At 40.3% G+C, this 24,566-nt stretch overlaps 1 protein-coding gene across 4 annotated transcripts; it reads right to left on the bottom strand.

Annotated features, from left to right (window-relative positions):
- Nucleotides 1–823: 823 nt before the first annotated feature.
- On the bottom strand, nucleotides 824–24,513 carry TFG (trafficking from ER to golgi regulator). Of its 4 annotated transcripts, none has more exons than XM_030019932.2 (9): nucleotides 24,338–24,441; nucleotides 21,430–21,534; nucleotides 19,160–19,368; nucleotides 12,750–12,833; nucleotides 11,665–11,811; nucleotides 9,995–10,162; nucleotides 8,591–8,731; nucleotides 4,137–4,226; nucleotides 824–1,618 (listed from the first exon to the last, which is right to left on the bottom strand). In XM_030019932.2, exons 3-9 carry the CDS (start codon nucleotides 19,341–19,343, stop codon nucleotides 1,248–1,250), a joined length of 1,185 nt encoding a protein of 394 aa, XP_029875792.1. In that variant the 5' UTR covers nucleotides 19,344–19,368; nucleotides 21,430–21,534; nucleotides 24,338–24,441; the 3' UTR covers nucleotides 824–1,247. The 4 variants fall into 4 exon arrangements, with proteins under 4 accessions (XP_029875792.1, XP_029875791.1, XP_029875793.1 ...); XM_030019933.2 differs by lacking the exon at nucleotides 21,430–21,534 and adding an exon at nucleotides 2,256–2,296 and having other exon boundaries at nucleotides 1,516–1,618; nucleotides 24,338–24,512; XM_030019931.2 differs by lacking the exon at nucleotides 21,430–21,534 and having other exon boundaries at nucleotides 24,338–24,513.
- Nucleotides 24,514–24,566: the final 53 nt, after the last annotated feature.

The raw sequence follows: 24,566 nt of genomic DNA, 5'->3' as shown, positions 1-24,566 counted from the left end.
CGTGGCAAACACTGTTATGTCAGGAAGCAGTTTGTTCTGAAACAGGCCCATGTTAAATGGTGTGATGAGCACCTGCTGTGTTAGGTCTGACAGGAGCAGGAGTTCCAGCTACAGCTTACTGCAGAGCACCGCTGATGGGGGAGCAGCAGCAGTATTTAAGGATGCTGAAGGTAGGAATATTTTCACTTACTTTATTTCCTGTCTTTATGAGAGTTCAAGCAGCTTGCTCCAGTTAATTTTTTTTTTTTATTCCCTACTTCGTTTTATGTATTCCTAGAATCCGTAAGATGGAAAATATTAACTGGGAGACTGTTTGCCCTCTGCTGTTATATGGTCTATTGAATTTGTTACAGCTCTTGATCTGCTTTTTCTTGGCTCAAAATCAAGTCACTAGAATTGCGCTCCCAAGTTTTTCTGGGTGGCAAAGAACCTGTGGAAAGTTGTTCCTTTTCAAGAGTTCTTTTTCAAAAATACGTATTTGGCTTAAATTTTCAAGTAATAAACCGGTTCTCCCCCTGCCCTCGTTAAAGTGAAATTGGTAAGGGGCTCTAAGATTTTATGTATTGGTTCTTACTCATTTGGTAAAAGGGTTACTTGGCGATTACTGACAGCAGACAGTGCCAAAACCATCCACTGCTGCATAACCTCTGCAAAAGCAATCTGCGTTCACCATTTACACACCTAAAAATCTGGCTCTTCTCCTACAAAGCCGAGCAGCGCTGATCTTTACCTCGGTATCTGTAGACCCAGCACGCACACTTGCCTTAACAGAGTCTTCTTGTTCGGGACTACCTAAATTCTAAAATGAAGATCAGGCAAATAATAGATTCAGGGTTTTTATTAGTTTTCCATGTGAGCATTACAATTTATAATACATCATATCTAGTTTTACCTCCAGAATGAACCTAATTTAGTACATCATGGTATTAGTAAGAACAAGCCTGATAAGTGGGCTAAACTTCCAACTAGCATCTTCGTATCCTTCCAACAAGGCAAGCTAGAATGTCAATCGCTTTACAGACACGTAGGTAGTGTTTCCCAAAACCAACCCAGCCCCAAATTAAACTAGGAAGCGTATACAATCGAAAGCAGGAAAGAGTCGTCTCGTTTGGTCGTTCCCCTCCCCCAGCAGAATTTAATTAACAGCTACGGTTCTGGAACCTCAATTAAAAATCCCGGAGGCCGTTGGGATGGAATCGTAGGTGTGCCGGTCGCCCGTGTCCGTGTCGGTGCCCGGCGGCCCCTCCTTACCGGTAGCCAGGTCCGGGCTGGGTGTAGCCCTGGGCGCCGAAGGGAGGCCGGCTGCGGGCGTAGGGGTTGGGCCCGCTGGGCGGGGGGGTCATGGTGCTGCCGGGCGGGGGGGTGAAGCCGGGCCGCGGCTGGTAGGTGCCCGGCGCCGCCTGGGAGCCGGGGGGGCCGCTGTAGGGAGCGGGCTGGGAGGCCTGCGTGGTGTATGGCTGCGGGGGGTAGCTGCCCCCCGGGTACTGCGGGGGCTGCTGCGCCGGCAGCTGCTGCGGCTGCCCGGGGAAGGCGGCGGCCGGGGCCGGGGCCGCCGGCTGGCTGTAGGCCGGGAACTGCTGGGCTTGCTGCGAGGGGGTTTGCTGCTGAGGGTAGCCGGCTGGAAAGGCAAAGAGCGAGGGGGGGTGAGAGAGAGCGGAGAGCCGCGGGCGCTTGCAGAAAGACCGTTTGTGGTTGGTTTGTTTGTTTACAGCGGCAAACACGAAACAACGCGCTAAGCACAGAAAAGGCAAACCAAGCAGGCACTGCGAGTTCTCCTGCCTTTCGCGCAAGCGCGCTGCCCGGGTTTTGGTGCGCTACCGGGGCAGCGCCGCAACGCTGAAAACAGTTAGTATAAAGCAGTTGTCCCGCGACCGACGAGAAATTAAAAAAAGACAAATAGCATTTTACCATCATGTCACATGAAAAATAAAAAGTCTTCACCGGCAAATGAGGCAAAATGCAACCTTCCTCCCAAATAAAAACTCAAAACTAAACTGTCACAAAAATAGTGCCAGGGTTTAATATAAGTCGTACCTTTGGTTAAATCATGGGTGTTTTCAGCTCTTTAGGGTTAAATATGAAAAAGTTGTGCAGGACAGAATACTTTAGTACAAAGCTTCCATTTAAACATGTCCCAGACTTGATTTTTCTGTATAAAACCAGCTTCCAAAAGGAATTTCTCTTATTGAAAATTTCAGAATGACACAAAGTCCTTTTATGAAGAAATAGCTACTTTTATCCATCATGAAACACACCTGCAGCTACTTGCAATGAAACCTCTCCAGTGACTGGAATCCTGTCAGCATTAAACACCAGACACACAAATTATTAAAAGTGCACAGCCCTAAACGGAAAGAGTAAGGATTGAAGAATGCACTGGAGTAAACTCACCTTGAAACTGGGATCAAAATTTACTCATGAGACAAAACGTCTGAAGGGTCCATTTTTACTACCATGAGTAAATAGCCACATTGTTGCCTAGTAGATCTACAAGAGTGGGAATGGATCCTGCTCAAACCCTGGACATGGGTTTGAAAGGAGACAATACTCATGGGAACAACAGCAAAACAAACAAACAAACAAAGCCCATGAGTCAAGATCTTCAAAGGCTGCTGTCACTAGGTCCTCAAAGAAAAGACTGTTTCTGAAAGGTCAGGTTAATCACGAAATAAGTTACAAGAAACAGAGGAGCCCCAGATCAGTTCTGGTGGTGTTTCATTCTTACTTAAAGATGGTGTTGATTAGAATGCAGAGCTCACATTGCACTACAGCTTTCACAGGAACTTCTCCAGTAAAATAATGGAATAGATGATGGTAGGATATGACTAGAAGGCAGATGGAAACTCCTTCCCCCCCACCCTGCCCTCAGTTTTTAAGCCTAAAGAAAGTCAGATAGACCTTTCTACTTCCAACAGGCTTGTTACTTCTTCTGAAATTAGACTTCAGGAAGTCTGTCACTGTCTTCTAATTACAAAAGCTGGGGTGAGACATCTGCAGAGAACAGGATACCATTCAGAGACCCAAATCAACCGGCTCTCGCACAGTGCACAGGAACAAGGGCTGAGGCACCAACCTTCAGTTCCAAGTTTTCTAGGGTTCTTATCCAAGACAAACATGGAATTCCTTCATAAGCTCTGCAAGTGTTCTCTACATCAAAACTGATGCACTCCCATTGTATATACTGCACACCAAAAAAAGGCCATACGGGCTATATTCTGAGTCACTTAATGGTATGGGAGTCTTCTGTTTAGTTTAAGGAAGATTGTTTAAAACAAGAAATGATAAATGCTTTGTAGCATTTTCTAAAAGTATTAAGCAACTTGCAGTTTGTTACGGAATCTGTTGTAACAGGTTCATCCCTGTGCTAAGCTGGATTATGATTCCTAGCATATACTATGCATTATTAGATGCCAGCTGCTTCTGAAGTAAGTAACTGAAAGTTTTGAAGTTAAGTTTATTTTGGGTATATGCAAAAGCCAGCTTTTCATATTTGCCTGCACATAAACCACTACTGCAGTAAAATGTTCTTCTGCTGAAAGTCGGCTGGCACCTTTACTTGAGGTATCAGCAAAATCAACAACTAAAAAAGCCTATCACTTGAAAGTTTCTCTGAAGTTACAGTATTTATAATAGCTAAGGATTTCCTAAATGACAACTCTAGTCACCATTCACGCCACTAAATTTTGTACATGGAGATCATTCTAGATGCAAGAAATAGGGGCCATCTTTCTTTATATACCAGAGATATTTAAGGAAGCTAAATTGGGATGTTTTAGTCACTCACTTGCTAGAATCCCAAGACTGCAAAAGTTAATCCTGAAGACAGCTCATACTTCAAATGATTAATTTTGCCTACCTTTCTAACAAGGCATTCTGCTGATTAATAATGAAGTCTGCTTTTGGTCACAGTCAAGTAGAATTGAGATACCAGAACTCCAACTACATATTAAAAATATAGACAGCTACAGTGTTCTCCTACTGTAATTTTTGAATTGTGCCAGTTCCCACCAGAACCACAGGCACTCAGGCTGCTCAGCACCCTGACCTGCCCCCCAGGTTCAGGAACTGAAGCTCACAGGGTCAGGCACTGAAGGGGAGGTTCTACAGCTAAACCGACGTTTGAGAGCGCTGCTTACCTGGGTACTGCATACCGTACTGCTGCTGAGGCTGAGCCTGTGGCTGCTGAGCAGGATAACCAGGCTGTTGGTACTGTTGATACATCTGACCTATGGATTAAAAACGTATTTAGTTGAAGCCCAGTACCCTAGCTATATTACAAACACACAGTGAACAACATCCTAACAGTTCAAAATCACAGAAACACCCTCTCACAACATGTAAAAACTTTTTAAAAAAAAATCTGAACGCAGTGAAGTTTGATTACCAACTGAAATCAATCTACAGATTTTAGCTTCTGAACCATACCATTCTAAAGACTAAATGATATTTATCTATCTATCTCCAACAGAATCAACAGTTCTAATTTGGTACGTGAAGCTTACTGTTTCACATTTTCAGTGGAGGCCAGAAGCCATGCACTTTAATTAGTGCTACTCTGGTGGGTAACAGAGCAGGAATTTTTAAACATCTTGATAACTGCTGCAGAACTTACACTGTAAATTAAAGTACTTCAAAAGTTAAACACATCGTCAGATTGTCTGTTTATATTAGGTTTTTAAGACCATTTCTGCATCAAAGTACTGTAAGCAGAGTGGTACATTATTTATTCTGACCACATTTTCCAGATAAGTCATCCATCTCTTAGTATCTGACTTGCTGTAAGCCAAGTTTTCTTAAGAGATCCAGGGGTACACACCCTAAAGCAAAAATAAAACCATACATTCTTAAGCTTGGATATTCCAATTCAATGCTAATTTTTCCTAAATGCACTGTTTCCAATTTCTTGGCAAGAAGAGGCAGAGTATTTGTTTAGACTTAACCTATGTGCCCTGTTTAGGCTTTATGCTTCTGCTGTTTTTCAGTTTAGTAACAGGCACAGTCAAAGAACAAAACCAATTATCTGCCAAAACTAAAGCTTAGCTGAACTGAAGCAGACATGGAAACTTTACTATTATAAAGTGTTACTGTACTATTGTTCATTCCGCAAAGATCAGCAGACTGTGTAAATGTACTGTAAGCTGTATCTTCTGAACTGCACCAAGACAAAAGCAACTCAGCTCTGCTCCAAGTCCTCACAGACCCCTGTGCACACTGCTTTAAAAGAACTCCTTATTTCTTCTTTTCTCTGTGTTACTTGCAGCTGAAAGCAACGGTATTTTACATTCATACTAAGGTGCTCCAAGTATTTTATAGTGGTGCAGTTGTTCAAAATATGATTTGGTATGCAATTACTGTGGGATGAAGAGAGTGCTAAATACAAGGCTTGAAGAGAATTTAAGCCTGTTAACTTGATAATTAAGAATCAGAAACACAGAATGCATGTTTTCTGTTTCTTAAACTCAGTTGTTAAAGGGAAGTTCTGGCAGAAGGACGCAGAGGCTGCCTGTCTCGGGATAATTCTCTACAGGCTAACACAGAGACCACACTGGCACCTGCTGGAAACCCCAGGTAAAGGGATAGAAAAGAAACAGCATAGAGTTTTTCCAAAGTGTTCCGAGACGGCTTGCTGTCTTCACCAGCGTTGAAGCGTTAGTGAGGAGCAGAGAGGTGCTCCAGTGCCGTTCAAGAAAACATTCTTAATTTACAGCCAGGAATGCAGTCAGAGATCCTATGGGTCCTTAAACACACAGACTTTTCCCTCTCCCTGGATTTTTACTCTGAAAACAAGATGAGCTACAGCATCAGTGTCTGGTTTTGTACTTAGCAGTGCTTATTGCAGTCAAGGATCTGCCAGCATCTACCACTGTTCCTGTGCACTGAAACAGCCATTTTAACTTGATTCAGAAAAAAGACCAAATAGGTATATTCATACAACATTCTTTTCCCTAGAAGATCATGAAGTGCTTACATGAATGAATTTCTACATCTATTTCAGCAAAGACTAGAAAAGTGTCCACACTTGGTTCTCATCTGTATTCAGCAACTGGATTCAGTGGTAGAAAAGCACAGGCATGCCCCAAGAGACAGCACTATACTGAAACATCTTTGTTGTATTGATTTAATTCAAACTTGAGAATGCTTAAAATTTCATCAGGGAAGGCAAGCCATTCATTAGTATCTGCACATAGTGCAGTGAGGTGACTTGGTATTCATAAATAACACAACTGATAACCAATTATAATCATCATAACATCATTTATTAGCAAAGAATGCCATTAAAAATAATCCCTGATATACCAGTATGATTGATGTGTGATCAGCATCACCATTTTACTTAAATCCTCAAAATACTGGGAAGGTGAGGAGGAAGCACAACTTGGGGTGTTTTGGTTTTTTAAGAAGTAAACTAATATTTTAAAACTAGTTTTAAAACTAGTTTCTAACAAGAACATGCTCTGCACCCACAGTGCCTTTTGTGTGAGCCAATCCTGTTGAAAACCTAACCATCAAAACATATCCAAAGTTCTGGCTGGGCCATGGCCCTGCACTGGTTCTCATCTTGGCTGCACAAGGGACAGCGGGACAGGACGGGACAGCACAGGTCCCCAGATTACCACTGGACTGAGGTGCTATCAAACAGTGAAGTATGGAAAGCTACTCCATGTCTCAAAGGAAAGTCTTTGAACACTTTAGATAAAAGCAACTTTATGAAAAAAACTCCGAGGCTGATAATCACACATATATTACCCAGCTTTGGTAAGAGACTGCTATTTACCATACGCGTACAATGCACAGCATAAGCATTCCCACTAGTATATCTGATGAACAAAGTGCAATAATGACTTCTAAGCTCTTCCTAAGAGCTGAACCATCCTATTTTATCCATAGGGTGAACAAAATATAATCTATACTTAACATATTTCAGTGGCAATAATAAAAACTGCATAAACTACAGACCAAAACCTTTATTATTAGTGCTGTTGTACTTTTATGCACAAAAAAAAGAAGACTTGGGCAAAGGTGTAGCACAGTTCAGTGGTTTGGTTTTTAAAAAAAAAAACCTCCAAAACACTATACTTTCCTTGACCCAAGTTTGAAAAATCATTACATCTACTCCAATACATAAGCCTCGACAACTTCTTTCCCAAGTAAGATGAGTTTTGCTGAAACAAGTACTTTTTCCCTTCCCTGGTGTTAGCAGCCATTCAGGATTCCAGCCTAGTGCTGCTAGTGCTTTCAAGTGTTTCACTTTTCTGTTTCAGTTCTAGTTTAACATCAACACTTAAAACCTCATACCTTATTGTATTAAAGTAAAAGTAAAGCAAAAAGACTAAATTCATAAAATGCAAATTCAGTAGCTGAGAGTGTATTTTTCAAATATTAAGTTTTCTGGCTGCTGACAGAAGAACCTGAAGCACTTTTCCAAAAGTTACTTCCACACACAAATGCCAAACAGTTCTATCTTTAAGCTACAAAGGTGCCTCTTGCTCTCTCTTTATATCACTTGAATAATTCTTAGGGAAGCAAGCAGGGAAAAAGAAAAAAAAAAAGCGCTAAGCAGCAAAACAAGTGTTTTGTAAGCTCCACTGCAACCAACAGCATTTGTGTCTGCTTAAATATTATGCCTAACTACAAGTTGCTCAAATACTCTGCTCGCTCAAAATGTTACTGATGCCCTTCAGGCAAGACGTTCCAAGTGACTGTGGATACTGTGATCACCCTCAATAATGCCTCTCACATGTGTCTCAGCAGTATGTCACTATAGAAAGCAGCAGAGGGTTGTAACTTGTTTCTACACCAACATAGAAACAACTGTATGTTGTACTTCATACGAAGGTAGAAATACCAAAGCAAGTCACTCCACAGACAGTTTCATCCAGAACAATGCAGGTCTGAAGGCTCAGTGCTCTTAGAAAATACCAATAGGAAAATGATGCCCAAATGTAGCAAACCTCTGAATAGGTTTATTTTTAGAAGTCAAATAACATGCAAAAGGGCTTAGTACAAAGGAATCTGAATACCAGAGTTAAGACCTTAAGGTTGAAAGGAGAGCCAGCTGAGGGTCTCAAGGGTTACACAGGGAAACTGCAGTGCATGAGATGGTTACAAGGTTTAACCCGACTAGCACAGAGCCCAACATAATGAAGAAGCAATGCAATAATGACTCTGTTTTGTTAGGTAGAAATGATGGGTAAACAACATTTTTAATTCATAGTAGTCAAGCCAACAAACTGTTAGTGAGTGAAAGCCTGACACATCACACAGCGTATGATACGAACTAAGATCTTCAGATAGCTTTGAAGTGCAGCATATATAAATCTGCCTTACAGTAAAGTGAGCACGGATGCAAGTGAAAAACAGTACCATGAAAATCCTCCTCTTGTTACATCACCTACCCTTTTAAATAAAGCTACTGCTCCACCTGCTGTTTCTATATTGAACAGCACCTGAGGAAAAAAGATTTTCTGCCCAGTGGCACAGATTAATCTGTAGTTTGGTATCGACTTTGGGTGTGCTAGTTGGAGTCATAGCTACGATCACTCAGACACCATCATTCACGTCTTAAATAGCAGAAAAACATGCTGCTTACCTTCCACCTGACCAGTCTGTGGCTGCGTTCCGGGGTATGGTGGCTGCTGTGCCTGAACACCAGGGGGGTGGGCTGCAGAAGAGGAGGAAGCGATGCTGTCCGGTGTTCCCGATCGCTCTTCTGCAGGGGCACTGGGTGGTCCTAGAGGAGCAAGAACAAAATACGGTATGTGAAACGAACAGAGTTTGAATAAAAACAGCCTAATACAAGACCATTCCCTTGCAAAGTTTTTAACATTTTTCCAGTTTTCCATAGATTTACATCTGAGAGTGTCACATCCAAACTAAAACTAAATATATTTGCACATCTAAACTCTCCTTTGAAAATATTTGGGGGGGAATTTTCCACCTGTCTCTAGGTCACTCAAATTTCATCCTTCCAAGGAACATGACTCATTTGTGGGATAAAACCCTCCATGACAACAGGTTCTTTCCACAGCTTCAAGTGTTAACCTTGCACACATACACTGAAGACTTGCTATGTTGAGAGAAAACATGTGCCTATCTACCTATTCTTTCTCATCTGGAGCAAAGGTGAAAGGCTGCGTGAAGCTGTTCAAAGGCACTAGTGTTTTACTGTGGCCCACATGGGAAACAAGCTCCAGTTGCTATTACTTTGCCCATCTGTATCATTACTTCACACATTATACAAGATTTACTTGCTCTGAAGTTGAGAGTACACAGCAAATCCTGTTAGCTACAGCAGTTTTATTTTCAGATTTCAATGCTACCTTAAACCTTGCCAGATCCATGCAGATTCTGTGCAAAATCACTTCTCTATATTCTGCATCACACTCCCCATTACATTCTACGTTGCTTTTCTAACTTCAGTTATCCTGTCTTAAGTTGACTGCATTCAGTTTAGTATAATCAGTTTTTATATGTTTAGCACTCTACTACTAGGCAGGGCCAACAGTCATGCAGCTCTTCAAGAAGAGTAAAAAAGTTGACACTATTTACTTTTTAAATGAAACAGAGAAAGGGTGGGGTCGTACAAAACATTCTGACTGACCCAAGCAGCAGAAGCACAAGCCAAGAACAGGAACTGCAAGATCAAACCCTAAGGCAGAGCAGCGGATACTGTTTTTCTATCACTGGCAGATACCAATTAAGTTACTTTACACAATAGCTTTACATAATTCAAATAAAATATTTAAGCCATTTTCTACTTCAAGCTAAAACACAATGCTAAAACCAACAGCAACATTTCAACATTTTGTATACAAAAGTTCGCACGCGCAGTTAACACCACCTTAACATACCACGTTTTAGGATGCTGAAAAAAAAGAGTGAACACAGAACACAGCTTAATACATACAAAATACAAATACTTTGTCGCAAATCAAGATTTGAGTCATCGATTATGAACAGGTTTTGCTTTCCTTTTTGTAAGACACATTCTTACCTGACACCTGATCATCTGTCAAGCCAAATGCTGACATGACATTCTTGCTGATTTCATCCTGGTTCTTCAGCGGATCAAATGCAGACATGCTTGCTGCTATAACTTGAGTAGATGGCTTAACATTAGGGTCAGCAGCAGCAGGCTTTTCTTCCCTACCATCTACAGCATCTACAGAACAAAATGCCCAGTTATTAATTCTTGAGAACTGAAACACCATCATACATATATATTGTACTACAGCAACTTTAAAACTGCATAGTTGTGGGGTTCTTTTAAGTGTTTTAACTGTTGAAATGCTTATGTTAGGATAACAGTGATGTATCTGAAACTGTGATGAATCACAAAGCTTAGGTTTCATTGCACAATTACTTAAAGATACACTGACACTGTGGAGTATCAGTATCACGTATCACTTTGTCTTAGATTCAAAGATACAAGGCTCCTGCTTCAAACAAATTGTTCTGATATGACTTGCCCACAGAGAATTCAAAATGAAGAAAAACTACAAGATAGTTTCCAGTTTATTATAGTGTTTTATCAACTGAAGTTTTTGGTTTGTTCTATCCCCTTCTCCCCAAATTCTTCCTAAGCTGACAGGTGAAGTTCATCCCTTTGCAATTATGTAAGTAACACTGCATCACTCAGAAACCCCTTACCTACTAGAGTGCTACATTTTCTCTTAAAGGAGGAAGTGCAGATAGGGTTTAGACCAGCTAGTTTTGTTTACACACTAAGATCATCACCCTAACCTCCTTCCAAATGGTTTATAACCAGAATCCACGCTATGCCACTGAAATTAGTAATTGCTTATATTGTAGGAACAGGGGCTGGGATTTTTTAGACAACAAAACCAATAAAACCTCAAAGCGTAAAATACAAAAGTAACATTTCCTAAAAGAAAGGCTGGAGTTCTTGGTTCACCTCTTTAATCAGAACATTGTACTCCATGACTTTGTGTCATTATTTTCTGTGTCCAGCTTATCCAAAATCTGTAGTTAGGCACACAGAGGTATAGTTTTTACACTACAACAGCCCTAAGCTAAGAGGTCAATGCCTCAGAACTGGGAAAGTAAGACTTCCTTCCCCGTTTTCCCCTCCCCCCATAATCCTTTCCCACCCCTACCTGCACCCTTGTGCTGCTTACCCTGAGACAGCTCTGATGCTGGTCTGAGCTCAAAATATGTGGATTCAATTTCCTAACCTGGCAAAAAAAGTGGATATAGTTTTTGCTGAATTCACTTTTTACTGTTTTAGTGAATCAAACTCGCTTAGCAACATGACAAGATAAGCACCAGAGCTAGCCCAAAGTAAGCAGCGGGAGTGCTCAGCTGGGAGCAAGAACTCTTCAGCAACAACAAACTATTAATTCAGCTCAAAGCCCTCTCAAAATGTTGTTGTGACTCACAAGTGTTAGTTACAGCATTTTCATACATTGCAACAAACACTCAGACTTTGAAGTTTTATTCCTAAATTAACTTGGTGCTTTACACCAGATCACTTGAACAAAAATTTTGCCTCTGAAATAATTGAAGCATTAAAAATTAAGTTCTGAACCATCAAGCAACAATTAAGAATGATCACAACCAGTATTCAAGCCTCCATTTTTCACTTTGTTAAACAGCACACAACTCTGCAAATCAAACCGAACAATTCTTTGCCAGGCTGCCTACCACTTTCAGGCAGATTACTGGAAAGCTCTGGTTCAGCTGGTGGTTCTAAACAGTCCAGTAAACGATTGACTTTATTGCGAAGTTCTATCAGCTCTCGACGCAGGTATTTCACCTGATTAGATTCTAGAGGTCTTGGTTGTCCATTCACTGCAAAACAGCAATTAGAGGAATTTAGGACTGTAGTAACATCTTGACATCCAGTTTAAAACTTAAAAAAAAAAAATTAAAAAAAAAATTAAAAAAAAAAAAAAATCCCAACTTTTACTTACTTGTAGCATCATCATCCTCTGTGGAGTTCAAAGTGACAAAGCTTAGTCAACACAGATTGAACTCATTCTAGAGCTTACTGTTCCTTTAATATAATCTCAGTTCAGCATAATCCACAGTACCAGAACTGCAGAGTAAAGTCTCCAGTAAATTTCTGCATTGTTTACTCATTTCTGTGAGTATACCCTGAACGATACAAATATCATACTTGGTTGCGGAAAGCTGTCCCTTTAGAAAGTGCCTTTAGAACTAATGCAGCATACACAACACTGCTGCAATTCATGAATAAGGGTAGTGTCCAAGTCATAGGCTGCTTGCTATTGCTCAGAACTGTGCTAATTTACCAATAGTAGCTTGAAAATAAAGAACTATTTTATACAAAAGCCAAAGGATAAATGTTAAAATCTTTTCAACTTTAAGCAATTAATGTTAAGTTTTTAGCAGTGTACCAGTAACACTGCAAGATAATCATCACCTTAAACTTCTCACGCACCTGTGAAGAAAACCCCACAAATGCTAAAGAGTGGAAGATAACATGGAAAGTAAAATGAAGAAAAAAAACATTGACCACATATATACGTATGCCAAATACTTTAAGCAATCTTATAAAAATAGTTTCAGTTTCTCTAAGTTCAGATGTCACATGAAACATCAAGAGAGAAAATAGGTATCATATATTAATCCAGTATTTTTTAACTTACTGATTTCATTCTTCTGAGGTGACAAACTGAAAGTTTTTTGTACCTTCCAGTGAAGCCCACTGCCTGAATTTTAATAAACATTACTGAAGAAAAAGACAAACAATCTTCTATACTTACCAAACAACGTCAGCTTAAGTATCCTACTGCATTGAATTGCAAAGGAAAGATCTGAGCTATCAAAAATTGTTATAAGATCACCATCTGGAAAGAACATGAAAAAGTTACATTAAAAGCAAAGCCCGTTAACCACTGAACTTCACACTAGGGCAGAACATTAGTTACTTCATTACTCAAAAATAACTTCCCCTATTTGATTCTGAAGTTACTAGGAAAAAAATTTATTATTTTAGCATGAGAGTCAATGTGCAGGGAAATTATGCACAGAAGGCAAGAAAGAAACATGACTGGCTCCAAAAGGGAGTCTTCTGACATTAGCCCCTTGAAAGTTCCATATAGCTCATCATTCTTTTATGTTTACATACAGGATGAAACATTAGAGCTAAGAGTTCACAAAGCCCAACACCAGAAAGAATGATGCTGCTGGTTAAAGTTATATGCCTATTTCAAGAGGGTCCAAAACTATGATGTTCATGAGAGTCAACACAGGTGGCACAAGCCAGTCCCAATTCATTTTTTAAAAAACAAAACATGCATGTTAACAAGGGAAAATTTTAAGTGATTAGAACACTTTCTCAGGTTATAGTCAGAACACTGAGGTGCAAGACTGATTTTCAACAAGGGAATGAGAATAAAGTTCCTGTGTAAATGTGAATAGTAAAAATATCTATCAGCCTTAACACACAAATAGGAATGAAGACATCAAAGTAGTCAGAAGAAAACTCTATCAAACCAGGAATTTGACATGAAGTGTCAACTCTTAGCCATTTATTTTTGTGTGTCAGATTTCAGAGGAACTCCCATCCCAATGCATCCTAATGAATTTGCACACTGCCACCAGTCACACAAACTATGTTAGAACTGTATGGGATCCTTTATTCTTAAGATACAAAGGGCTATGCATAAATCACTGAACACGTTTAATCCTATTAATACCCAAAAGAGATACCAAGTTCCCATTAACTCTGGTCTCTCACAACTTTTAACCTGAGTCAAGACAATCCCCATTAACATCTCTGCTTACTCAGCAAGATCACAGATAAAACAAGACTGTTCTCTTCGGCAGGACAGATTTTCTGCTGTCTTAACATATTCAACAGATTATCAACAGATTAAATGAATGCAAATTAGGCAGTGCAAAGGGAAGAGTGGGAACACGTTATCAGAAAAACGTGTGTACTGGCAGAGGGAAAGAGAAGGGATAGCAGGACCACTTCCTTCCAGAACAGCTTGATTACTGGGAACTGAGATGAGACACTATCTAGTGAAGCTTCACCTTCAGAAGCAACAGCATTAGACAAATGACACACACGTTGGAACAAAGCCAACTCCAGGCTACAATGTTCCTCCCTAAAGCAGTTACAAGGAGGGTCTGTGGACAGACACAGAAACATGTTTTTAATTACCAGATTACTGCCCCAAAATACTGAGCTTATTCCTTATGCATTGGTGACAAAGTTCCAGCTGTAGAAAAGTTATGGTTAGAATTTTCAATTAAACGAATGCTTCAGTATGAATGGTCATAAAACACATGATGGAAAATTGAAAAAACCACAAAATTTGAAGAACTACATGCTTTAATTTTGTCATACCTGACTACAAGTAACACCTCTGCAATGGAAGGTTTTCTTAGTACAGTACCTTTAATAACACGTAACAATGCCTGTCAGTCTTCAAATAAGTCGCTTTCTAACAAAATAAACAAGAAATCTTACAAATACTAACAAACTGATGACATATAAAATAATTTTCAAGTTTTACTGAAAGAAATATTGTTGTCTCCAAAGACTTTTTTTGTATCCAATGTCGCGTTTGCACTTTCACAATCTCAAAAAACATTGGTTGATAACAGTATCAGTCATGGATTCACTGAGCAGAGACTGGAAAGTCTCCAAGAATGGAGGCTCCAAAACCCCACTAGACAACCTGCTCCAGTGACACACTGCCCTCCTGTCCAAAACTCATGCTCAACCTCTCAAACTGCAGTTTATGACTGCTGCCATCTGGTGCTACTGAGAAGAGTTTAGATTCAATGGCCTTGGCAACTCCCGCTCAGTTAGCTGGAGGCTGCTGTTAGCTCTGCCCTCAGCCTCCTCTTCAGCACGCTGAACAATCCCAGCTCCCTTAAATGCTCCCTGTAGGCCACCTACCCGAGCCCCTCGCTGTCCTCACAGCATCCTGCTGGACCCTCTCCAGCTTCTCCAAGTCTTTTTAGCCTGGGGTACAGGCAGCAAAACTGACCACAGACTTCCTGGTGGGGACTCACCAGTGCCAGGAAGGGGAGGGTAATAGAGTCCCTGTTTGCCATTATGATCCATAACAAGACTTACACAATCAGACCTCAACAAGTAACTATATGAAAGTTAGTCCTTTCTCTTTGGCAGTAAAGTGAGGGGGGGGGGGGGTGTCGTGGTTTAACCCCAGCCAGCAACTAAGCACCACACAGCCGCTCACTCACTTCCCCCCCCCACCCAGTGGGATGGGGGACAAAATCGGGAAAAGAAGTAAAACTTGTGGGTTGAGATAAGAACGGTTTAATGGAATAGAAAAGAAGAAACTAATAATGATAATGCTAACACTACTAAAATGACAACAGTAATAATAAAAGGATTGGGATATACAAATGATGCACAGTGCAATTGCTCACCACCTGTCAATCAACGCCCAGTTAGTCCTTGAGCGGTGATCCCCCCCGCCATTTGCCCAGTTTATGTACTAGATGTGATATCACATGGCATGGAATACCCTGTTGGCTACTTTGGGTCAGCTGCCCTGGCTGTCTCCCGTCCCAACTTCTTGTGTCCCTCCAGCTTTCTCGCTGGTTGGGCATCAGAAGCTGAAAAATCCTTGACTTTAGACTAAACACTACTTAGCAACAACTGAAAACATCAGTGTGTTATCAACATTCTTCTTATACCTAACTCAAAAACATAGCACTGTACCAGCTACTAGGAAGACAATTAACTCTATCCCAGCTGAAACCAGGACAGGGGGCTGGGGGGAGCGTTACCTCCAACTCAAACACTTCCTCCAGCTTTTCAGTATCCTTTCCTAAATGCTGATATCAAAATCCACTGGTGTTTTAACACAAAGCCCTTCTATTCCGTATTCTCCTGGTAACACAAAAAATGATAATTACTTCTCTTGCCAACGCACCAACATTGGCAGACCATCTGACGATGCTTTTCTGTCGCACCAGTCAATACTCAGATTCACTGCCTGAACAAGGGTGCATGTTCTAAAAAGTTTATCCTGCAAAGCCAAATGAAAATGTATATTAATACACATGGTTTACATGGATTAACGTCACCCATAAGAATCCAGATCATTCCATCTTATTCTCCCTCACCTATTTTAACATTTAGGTTGAAGTCATTAAGAATAATTATTAAAGTTTCTATTTTAAATTGCTAGCAGAAAAAAAGGCTGAAAAGCACCAAGTACACAATCTTGTTAGATGCATAAAGTCAGTTCTATGTTTTCTATTGACAGCCATCAAGCTATTAGCCAAGCAGAGCATATGCTAGGATTTATAAGGTATATATGTATGTCAAGCCATGCAAAAGTCTGACAATTTAAGTATATGAGATTTATCAAACAAACTTTTCATTTTAAGGAATGTCAATGAAGCTTAATTCCTGTTATCGTGATATAGATAGGAATATACAATGTTAATTATTTTCTGTTAAGAAGTAAAACAGACTTTCCTTTATTTTCTCTGTTAACCTTGTTATTTCAAGAACTTACCTTTCTCGTTTTTACCAGGGACATATTTTTCAGTCTCTACAATTTCCCCTGTACCCTAAATATTCCCTGCTATGCCAATTATAATTTTTTTTTTTAATCTTTAGTATAAGCTAATGACTCCCTTAACTTACCAATGGACTGGAAAGTATTTTAGCATTAATTCTGCTTCATCATGATACATCCCAATGTTTATGACATTAGAAATCAGAAGAAATTAGAAATGTTTAAGACATTAGAAATCTGCCTCAGTATCCTTGGCCCTGCCAGCTATGCTTCCTCATCCACTAGCTTCATCTACCCTTATGTTTATTTTCTTTTTTTAATTCCATTTGGGGGAAAAAAAAAAAAAAAAAAAAAAAAAAAAAAACCAACAGCACCAAAAACGCGGTTTTCCTTCACTTTGGTAAATTTACCAAAGGTAGAGACATTACTGACTAGCACACCACCTTGATTACAAGCAGTATGAGTTAATAACTCATCACTGGCTCTGACACAAAGACATCAACTTCTACTACAAGGTAATGAAGAATAAGAACATAAAGGCCAGTCTCACATTCCACACTCTAGTTTTAAATTCAAGCCCAACTTAAAAAAAAAAAAAGTAAAGTTTCTATTATTGGCTCCATAGGGGCTTTACCATATGTAACTCAATAATATGGTATGCTTAAGATGCAGTTCTACCCTTTGATTCATATAAATTCACTGCTGCAAGTCCTCATTGGTTTGTTTGGTGGTTCTTTTTGCAGACATTGATTGGGTTTTACTACATATTCAAGAACCTCAATCAGGACATGAAAATCATTTCACACCTAGTAGAGCAATTTCCTTAGTTCAAAAGTTTGAAAGATGCCCAGCTTGAATACAAAACCTAACTCCACAAGGCAGTAATCAAACTGAAACATCCTTTCCCTGGTAATTAATAAAAGCATCACATAACCTAAATATAACTTGGGAATATGCTTCTGACTATCTTAGTCCACAAACCCAGAGACAGAACGATTGGGATTTAAAGTTTCCTAGCCTCCAATTAAGCATACAAGTTTGAAAAAACCAAAACGTGTCAGATTCAAGGATTGTGACAGTTTGATGAAGATTCAAAGCCACAGTATTCTGCAGAAATTTTAAGTAGAAAATCCCATATCCAGTCTTGAAGATCACTAGCTTCACACGTTACAGCAACAAGAAACAAAGCCAGGAGGGGCAGATGAAGCATTCTTCTGAACACTCAAATAGTGTGCACATGAATTCTGAAAAGACCCAGACTGACGTTGTAGAAGTAGTGGAAATCCTTCGAACAATTTAAGATACCTCCTCAAAACAGATGAAGACAAGTGTTCCTCCAGGTCTGGAGGGATAAATAACAAAACTGAAATAGCTAGAATGTATATATTCCAAAGCTTCTAATGACTGAAATGGATTTAAAGAAGAATCTTAGCTTAGTTGAAACAAAGTCAAGAATACCATGGTCCTCATATGACAGTCAAAGAGAAGCCTAGTTCTGTTAACTTCTTCTTTAATCACTTGCAATGTCCTCTGATATTAACATTTAAATGTTCTTAGTAGCGATGATCAGCTAGGATAACATATACTGAAATTTCACATCACAATGGAGAAGTAGTACATTCTGAGACAAAGAAACCTAAAATTAAAAGTAGGAGGTCTCTACGCTGTGAAAGACAACCAAAGAATGAAACCATAATTATAGTCTCCATCATCAACCATTATCTTCTTCAAAAAAAGACAGAGATAGAAGCATACACAAAACCAGAGAACTATACTTAAAGAACAGGTAAGAACACAAAAAAAGGGACTAGAAGCCGTAACCCAACGAAAAAGCATCCATCAATTTCCTTTCACCTTTCTCATTCCAGAAAGAAAAAAGAATTTGATTATGTGGTAAGAGGAAAAACAAAACCACCACAGATCCACTGAGCGCTTTCCCACTAGAGATCAAGACCCAAAATAATAGCCCTTCATTGCGTATCAGTTTTGATGAGCAGTGTCTCTCAAAAGCTTCATGAACCTGAAAAAACTGTCTCAGGGTCATGCAAAGTGAAATTTTATTGCCTAGATGTATGAACAAAAGTTACTTGAATTTTAGGTACCACAGACAGTGCTAAAGTTTCCTAGTGCTATTAAGAAAAATGAACCTGAATGCTTCAGTAATGTAGCTCTTTTACTATACACCAGCATAATTATCACAGAGTCTTTGATCTATGAGACTTTGGATTTCACCACTTCATTCTGAGTTTCATTTTATGAATAGCACCCCTCTGTCCCAAATTAAGTAACGTATCCATGCCCCACACTGACACTCAAAGAAGAAAAACCTTCCGAACCACAAGTCACCTTCAAACCCAGTTTATCACTGAAAACATTAAAAAATGGTTAAATGAGCAGAGAGAAGAGAAATCTGCCATAGCATCAGCTTCCTGCAACAGCAAACAATGAACTTTCAGATAGCTGATATTTCAGAAAAACTGAAGGAAATACTGTGTTAAGACAGCATAACCACAAGAGACACAGCTTCTATTGTCCTATTCAAAGGATTTCACAATAAATCACTTGCGTTTGCCAATGAATTTGGACAATTTTGAAGAGGTGAGTTTCAGAGCTGTCCGTACATAAAACATATCAGAGCAAGAGTAGTAATTAAACCTTACCTTCATCTTTATATTTTATTGTGACTTCATCATTGCTCAGAAGTTTTCCTCTAAAAACTCTCTGCATCATTAGCACCAATTCATCATAGGTGATATCTTCATTATGAATAGGAATTCTCCTAATATCTTCCCCAAGCTGAGCTTTGATGATCAGCTTCCCGCTTAAGTCCAGCTGCCCATTCATGGTGGATTCCTTATCGCCTGCAGACCTGTTAACAACAAACATTAAAAACATTTTAGAAAACTAAACTGTTAGTTATTTAAATGTATCTCATGAAGCTTTCCATCTTTGGAAAGCATTACTGTTAGGAAGCTCTCCAACCTCTCTCGGACACATTCTACGATGCACTAATTTCTCAAACAATAAAGTGCATCATGTATTAACTGAGCTCACAGGCAAAGAACAACTCTGTAAGATCCGCCATTTCAAATTAACAGTTATCACAGTTCCCAGTGCTCAGAATTTAAAAGTAAAGATTTTTTTTAAAGTCAGACAGCTTTTAAATATGTGTGACATTTAGAAATTTCAAACTTGGGTGGGTTTTTTGGGTAAGATACCAGCTGTAAACTGCCATGGAATAAAGCTATAAAGGTACTGATATTCCCTAGGATTTGCTTTTGAGATACATGTATACATCTCTCCCTGGGAAAGTGAAATTGCAGCAAAAGCTGTCAGCCTTACAACATTATATTGGCTACATTATCACCTCATTGGATTATCTTTACATCCCCCATAATTATGATAACCAGCAAAGGGCTTTTGTTTTTTAATTTAAGAAGACTGCCAGAACAAAAATTATTTCAAAGATTATAGGTGGTAAGGTAGCTTTACTAAGGGGATCAAGGTGAATCACGCATTATTTCATGAAAAAATAAATGAAGAGCTAAACATTGGTTTTATCATATGCATGATCAGAACACAGTGAGGGTTCCTTTTTTGAAATTTTGACAGAGATGTTTTAACCAAGATTTTAGATTTTTAAAAGCTGCTCAATAGACTACACATTAGCTACTCATTAGGCTCAGAGCCATAAATTTGTTATGCAGTGTACATGGTCAGAACAGTCGGCTACTTTCAGAGCTTTAAGAGAGGTGGACAACTGCTCCAACTTAAAAGAAAGTGCAACAAAGCCATCTTGTGCCCAAGCAGCACACAGCGTATACTTCTGAGTTATATCTTTAACACTTTATATAAGACAATTTAAAAATTATCACTTTGTATGAGGCATCTCTCTTGTTCAAAAACACAAAGGCTTTATGTTTAAAAGAAAAACAGAAACTACAGAGAAATTACTGAGCAGAGGAATGAAAAAAAAAAAATCTACATAGCTAGTCAAATGTCCCCTTCCTTCTTCACTGTTTTGGACAGGACCAAAACAATAGATCTGCAATGAGGAGCAATTAAAGAAGCAGTTATCTTAACATCTGAAGTACAAATACTGGAGATCTTAACAGTCGGCAACGCTACACATCAAAACTGACATTTCCAAAGTCACACACAGGCAAGCATGCTGTTTGTTCTCTTGTGCAAAAAGAATTCTTGGTAGAGATAGGCAGGTACTTCTCCCTTACCTTTAAGGATGTTACACCACAGTGCTTTATGAGAAAACTGAATTTTACTTTGGTCAGTCTATTTTTAAAGTACTACATTGAAAATTACTTCTCTCCTACCAGAGAAACAAGATGCTCAGCTAAAGCCTTTAATACATCATACTTTGATGTACCTATATATATTTAACTCTACTGTTTCGATGGCAATGTTTCGCATTAAAAAGATGTAGTATGATGCTATCTCTAGATTGCAATTCAACTTCTGGGTTTTTTGGTAATTATCTTAATATAAAGCAAACATTTCATGCAAATCCCTTTGTTTAGCCCAATGATATCCAAAAAAAGAGACAAGCAACTATTGAACAAAACTCATTCTCCTAATCAGACGTAACAGGAGGTAGGTGGATACAGTCTAACTGCAGAGAAAAGGGACCTGCAATTAACACAGCCAGGTTGCTGCTGCAACACTATGATGAAACAGTGAAGTTTATATCGTTAATGCTCGCTAATGCATTATTCATATTTAGCAACATAGGAGTCTTGACTGCAGGCGCATCAACCCAGCCTGATGAACATTTTAAGTTGGTGGTAAAAGCATAGGGGTTTGCAGAAGTTGTTTGTTTGTTTGTTTTTTATTTAAAACATTAAAAAAAAATAAAATGGCATCCACCCACAGGTTTTCTTTCACCTCCTTTCCAAAAACATACATTTATCATTACCTTGTCTGTCTTACTGATGCTAGATTATTGGACAGATTTCCCACCTCACTTCAGGACAGAGTTAGGATAAGCCGCCATGCACTATCAGTGCCAGAAAACAGGAAGCTGCATCAGAAAAAAACCCAAGAAATATTTATTTACAGTCACACTTCCTTAGATTTATACACTTCACACCAATCTTTCACTTTAGAACATCTTAATGAATATACCCAACTAAAAAAGTCAGTTTTATCCATAACCGAACAATCAGATTTACACTTTTTGAGTATTGTAGAGTTTGAAGTTCAACTAAAACAGATCTTGAACAAGAGTTTTAATTTCATAATAGAAGCAGTTTATTTTTTCTAAATTTTATACCTGCATGTAGGAATTCCTAACAGTAATGTGCTCCTTTCCAGGACAGTGATCTTCCCCAACAGTCTCAAGATATTAATTTGTATGGCCTCCATCTTAAAACCCCAGGTTAAGTTAAACAAAATAAACTTTGATGGATTTAGCAGTACAAAAACCTAGAAGTCCATTTCTTAGCTTAAGGCTGAAGCCTCTGTGGCATTAAGTAGCGTGTCTTCAAGGACAGACTGCACAGCATTAGGACAGACTACCAAGAGGAAAGGAGTAGTAATGCCACTTTCCCACAGGAAAAGCCACCAAACTGGGCAAGAAGGAAATGCAGTCAGAAACATACAACCACTTAAAAGTATGATATGCCCTCAACTCAGCTTAAGGTTGTGCTTTTTCTGCTGGAAAGCCTATGTGATAGGCTGTGTGAAGTTTATGCAGTCCACCTGTTTATTACACAAGTGCTTAATGCCCAGAGCTACAAGACAATGATTTAATATACAGACCAGTCCAATGGAGAACATAGCTGTGTTCCCCCCTCCCACCTGATAGGTGTACCCTACTCAGCACCCTTCTCCTTGTCTCTCTCTCACACACATGCTTAATCACAAACATCCATGATGTGATTTTTAGATGATTCGCTGCTAACCAGAGAGAAGAAGTAGGCTCCTCTCATTCACATGAAATTGGGCTTCCCAGCTCTCCTCTTTCAACTCAACTGGAAGTAAACTGGAATGGACAAGCATGAGGAGAACAAGCAAACCCCAGAGAACAGACAAAGCCCCTCTGGTTCTCATAGGCTGGCAGCTGCTCCCCTCACCCTGGGTGTGAAATATTCACCTTTAAAAAGGGCTGTACTCGCTCCTGACAGGTAGAGGGTAAGACTGTTGTGACATACTAAGCAGGTGAACAGGAAGAGACTACTTTTCTGATTCCTCACTCACATTTTATGAAATGAGTAATGCATGAAGATGGTGCCCCCTTTACCCCAATCTTGCTACAGCTCCAGGTAAAATTTACCACAACGGGCAAATATGGGATACAGATAATGCATCTAAGAGTAGTTTTAACTTAGAGGGTTCATTTAGCTACCATCACCTGTTGTTTAAACATTAGAGCTGGGCACTGGTTCTACTTCTTTAGTGTTACAATGTAACCTACTTAGAAACTGACAACAGTAAGAATCGAATCTCATCTGTAATTCCTAAAGATACACATTTTGGTGGACACACCTGAGCTCCTGTGGCCTTGAATGCATCATTTGTATCTTTGTGCAAGGAAACCAGCTACTGTAATGTACTTACAGAACTGTAATGTCTTATTTACCAACACTACTCACAGAAATCCGCTGTGTCTATCAACGATTACAAAAAGGTAACAGGAAAGCATTTAAATGCACCTTTTTTTGTCCAACTGTTCTCCATTCTGCTTGAAAGTGTCCAGTTTTTAAGAGACCAATTCTAAACACAGCAACTACTTGCAACTGTTACAGAAAACCATGTGAAATGTTCTAATTATTGAATTACACAGCACTCAAGCTTTTCTTCCCTGTGACATAGCTGAATGGATGACTCCCTTGAGAGAGTTTTTCAGACATCCAGAATGCACACTAATGAGCTTTTTAACAGAACCAATCACAGCGTCTACCTTCTTGTGAGGAAAAAAACAACCAAACAAAAAAACCCATCAACATCCTCTTGTTTAAGAAAGACTATTTTTTGTAAGAATCACACTGACATCTTTCTAACCTTTCTAGTGTACCACATGCATTTTGGAGGTACAGATTTTTTTCCTTCCCTCTTGGCTCACTTTCTATTCACATCATGCACCAATCTGATCGGTGCATGTGGACAGTGACTGTCCAATCTAAGTCAGTCACTTCAGGATCCCTTCTAAAGCAATGATGTCATAACCATGTTGGATTTCACTACCCTTTTTGCACTGCACCACAGAAAACCAGCCTTGCCTAAGCGAGGGATGATCATGCATTCCCGCTTCACTTTTTCCTCTGTCAAAACAGAGACAAGGTACAACAGGGTGAAGCATACAGAAACAGGGCCAAACTCGACGGAGGTATGAGTTTTCCCAAGGTAGCTGGGGGGGGGGGGGGGCAGAGAGGAGAAGAGCTCTCTTCGGTTTTCTCCGGTTCCGATAAGGGCAGGCCCGAGCCAATGGGGAGCAAAAATCACAGCCATTCCCTGCCGGGAAATCAGGAGTCTGCGGTTCCTCTGGCTCCCAAGGGGAAGGCGGCTTGGTGAGCAAGGGAACACCCCCCTGGGGGATGGAGGGAGGGAGGAAGAAGAGGCCTCTGCTAGCCCTCACCCCCGGTTCCCCAGGCCGCAGAGGCCGGGGGGCGGTTTCAGCCTCCCTCAGGCGCGGCCGGGGGGACGCAAGGGGTCTCCCAGCCTCTCCGCCAGGGGCCGCGTCGCCCCTGGACCCGCGGGAGGAACGGGGAGGGGGGCCTCACCCCCAGCACGCAACCACCCCTCCCGCCGCCTTCACACACGCGGCAACGGCCCCCCCCGGGAACAGCGCGGGCAGGGGGAGGCCAGCAGCCCCGCTCTCTTACTCTAGCTTCTCCGCGGTCCCGCCGGTGGAGGTCCCCCGCCCCGTCCGAGCCCGGGCACGGCCGCCGCCGCCGCCACCCGTACGTGGCAGGGCAGAGAAGGGGCTGAAGCGACGGCTGCAACTGCCGGGCCTGCGCGAGCCCGCCCGCATGCGCACTCCAGCGGCTCAGACGGGCCGGCGCCGCAGAGCGCATGCTCCGCCGAGGGCCCCGCCTCCCCTCTCCCTCCCCG

The sequence above is a fragment of the Aquila chrysaetos genome, chromosome 7 (genome assembly GCF_900496995.4).
Source record: "Aquila chrysaetos chrysaetos chromosome 7, bAquChr1.4, whole genome shotgun sequence".
NCBI lineage: Eukaryota > Metazoa > Chordata > Aves > Accipitriformes > Accipitridae > Aquila > Aquila chrysaetos.
This window is presented reverse-complemented; position numbering and strand designations above follow the sequence as displayed.

What these genes read in the sequence shown, in the direction of transcription:
- TFG (XM_030019931.2), bottom strand. Translation starts at nt 24,486, where the DNA reads ATGCGGGCGGGCTCGCGCAGGCCCGGCAGTTGCAGCCGTCGCTTCAGC. An exon ending in GACAGATGATCAGGTGTCAG is followed by an intron (nt 8,732 to 9,994) that starts GTAAGAATGTGT and finishes TTGCTCCTCTAG; the next exon opens with GACCACCCAGTGCCCCTGCA. An exon ending in ACAGACTGGTCAGGTGGAAG is followed by an intron (nt 4,227 to 8,590) that starts GTAAGCAGCATG and finishes TTTAATCCATAG; the next exon opens with GTCAGATGTATCAACAGTAC.